The sequence below is a fragment of the Chaetura pelagica genome, unplaced genomic scaffold, assembly GCF_000747805.2.
Source record: "Chaetura pelagica isolate M959 unplaced genomic scaffold, ChaPel_1.0 scaffold352, whole genome shotgun sequence".
Taxonomy (NCBI): Eukaryota; Metazoa; Chordata; class Aves; order Apodiformes; family Apodidae; genus Chaetura; species Chaetura pelagica.
The window spans coordinates 99946-101534 of NW_009952373.1; the positions used below are offsets into that span (position 1 = coordinate 99946).

Below are 1589 nucleotides of genomic sequence, written 5' to 3' on the forward strand. Positions count from 1 at the left end.
AGGAATGCCCCCGGTGTTGCTGCTACAGGGGATTGAAAGGCAAAGAGGGGGATTTGAAAGGCAAAGAGGGGGATGGAAAAGCAGAGGAGAGGAGGGTTGGAAGGCAGGGAAGGGGACTGAAAGGCAGAGAGGGGGATTGAAAGGCAGGGAGGCCTCAGATTAGCTCAAATCTTTAATTAGAAAAATAGACACCATTTGCCAAATATTCCTGATGGATTGTTTTTTTCTTCTGCTTGTTTTTACAAACAAGAAAATACTAAGAACAACAACATCACCTTTCCCAAGGGACTGTGAGGCACCCGGTTGCTGGATCCTGGTGGCATCTCACTCCTTCGGGAGAAGGGACCCAGTGAATCCGCAGCCCCCGACCGCGCCGGCCGGGAAAAACAACCTCTCTGGAGCTGGGAATAAAGTGCTTGGCAGGGAATCACAGTCTGCTCGTTCCAAAGGCAGGAGCTCCGTGGGTTTGGGGAACATAAAAGAGCCACCTCGGTGGGGATTTCTTTCTGTACATGGGTTTTTAATCTACACGCACACACACACACACACACCTCTTCCTTGGAATGGGGAGCTCTAAAAATGGCTCGTTCCCTGCCGTTTGGAGGTGGCTCCTGGTGGCTGGAGCTGCCACATCCCCACATCCCTCAGCTCCTCAGCGTCACCTCCACCTCCTGCCTGTCCCTCTCCTCCCTGGCACTGCCCGACCTGCTGCCACCTTCCCCAGGGACCACCCCAGGAGGCTGATCCCCCCCAACCCTGGCATCTCCCACGAGATGCTGGGAGGAACCAGAGGAAACACCATCTTCCCAAGCCTCTATGGTTTGTCTCTCTATTGGGAGAGGGGGGTGTTTCACAATGTCCCGAAGGAGAGACCCACGGAGAAGAACCCCAAGCCTTTCAGCTTCTCCTCCGTGCGGGCTTTCTGCTTCAGGTGGACCTTGCCGTGACGCTTCTTCTCGTCGCTGCGGGCGAAGCGGCGGCCGCAGGTGTCGCAGGAGAAGGGTTTCTCCCCGGTGTGGGTGCGGATGTGGGTGGTGAGGTGGTCGCTGCGGCTGGAGGTGCTCAGGCAGATGCGGCACTGGAAGGGCTTGTGGCCCGTGTGGATGCGGAGGTGCCTGTTGAGCTCGTCCGAGCGGGCGAAGCTCCGGATGCAGTTCTCCACCGGGCAGGCGAAAGCCTTCTCGTGGGGTTTGGGGCAGAAGCATTTGGAAGAGCATTTGGTCCTCCGGGTCTTCTTCTTGGGCTCGGCCGAGGAGGGAGGGTTGGCGGGCAGCAGGGGAGGGATGGAGGAAGGGGGGACGCGGCTCAGGAAGTCCGTGTGGGGGACGGAGGGGGAAGGGTGAGGGTGGAGGAGCTCAGCAGAGCTCAGCACACCCGGCAGGACTTCAGGCTGGGCCAAGGAAGGGTCGAAATCCGGCATCAGCGGGAGGTTGTGGATCTTGGTGTCGGCGAAGTCCCCGCGGGCTGGGAAGTTTTCCGGCTCGCAGCCGTAGCCCAGGTGGGTGCCGAAGCAGGAAGCATCCTCTGCCAGGCTGCCCAGCTCCGACTGGCAGCTGATGGGGAAGGGAACCCCCCCCTTTGGGGCCCGC

At 59.5% G+C, this 1589-nt stretch overlaps 1 protein-coding gene across 1 annotated transcript in view; it reads right to left on the reverse strand.

The window, feature by feature from the left end:
* Positions 1-850: 850 nt before the first annotated feature.
* EGR4 (early growth response 4) overlaps positions 851-1589 on the reverse strand; it is a 2592-nt gene continuing 1853 nt past the window's right edge. Inside the window, exon 3 of the mRNA XM_010008128.1 lies at positions 851-1553. Coding sequence (XP_010006430.1) covers positions 851-1553 — 703 coding nt within the window. The remainder of the gene's footprint in view (positions 1554-1589) is intronic.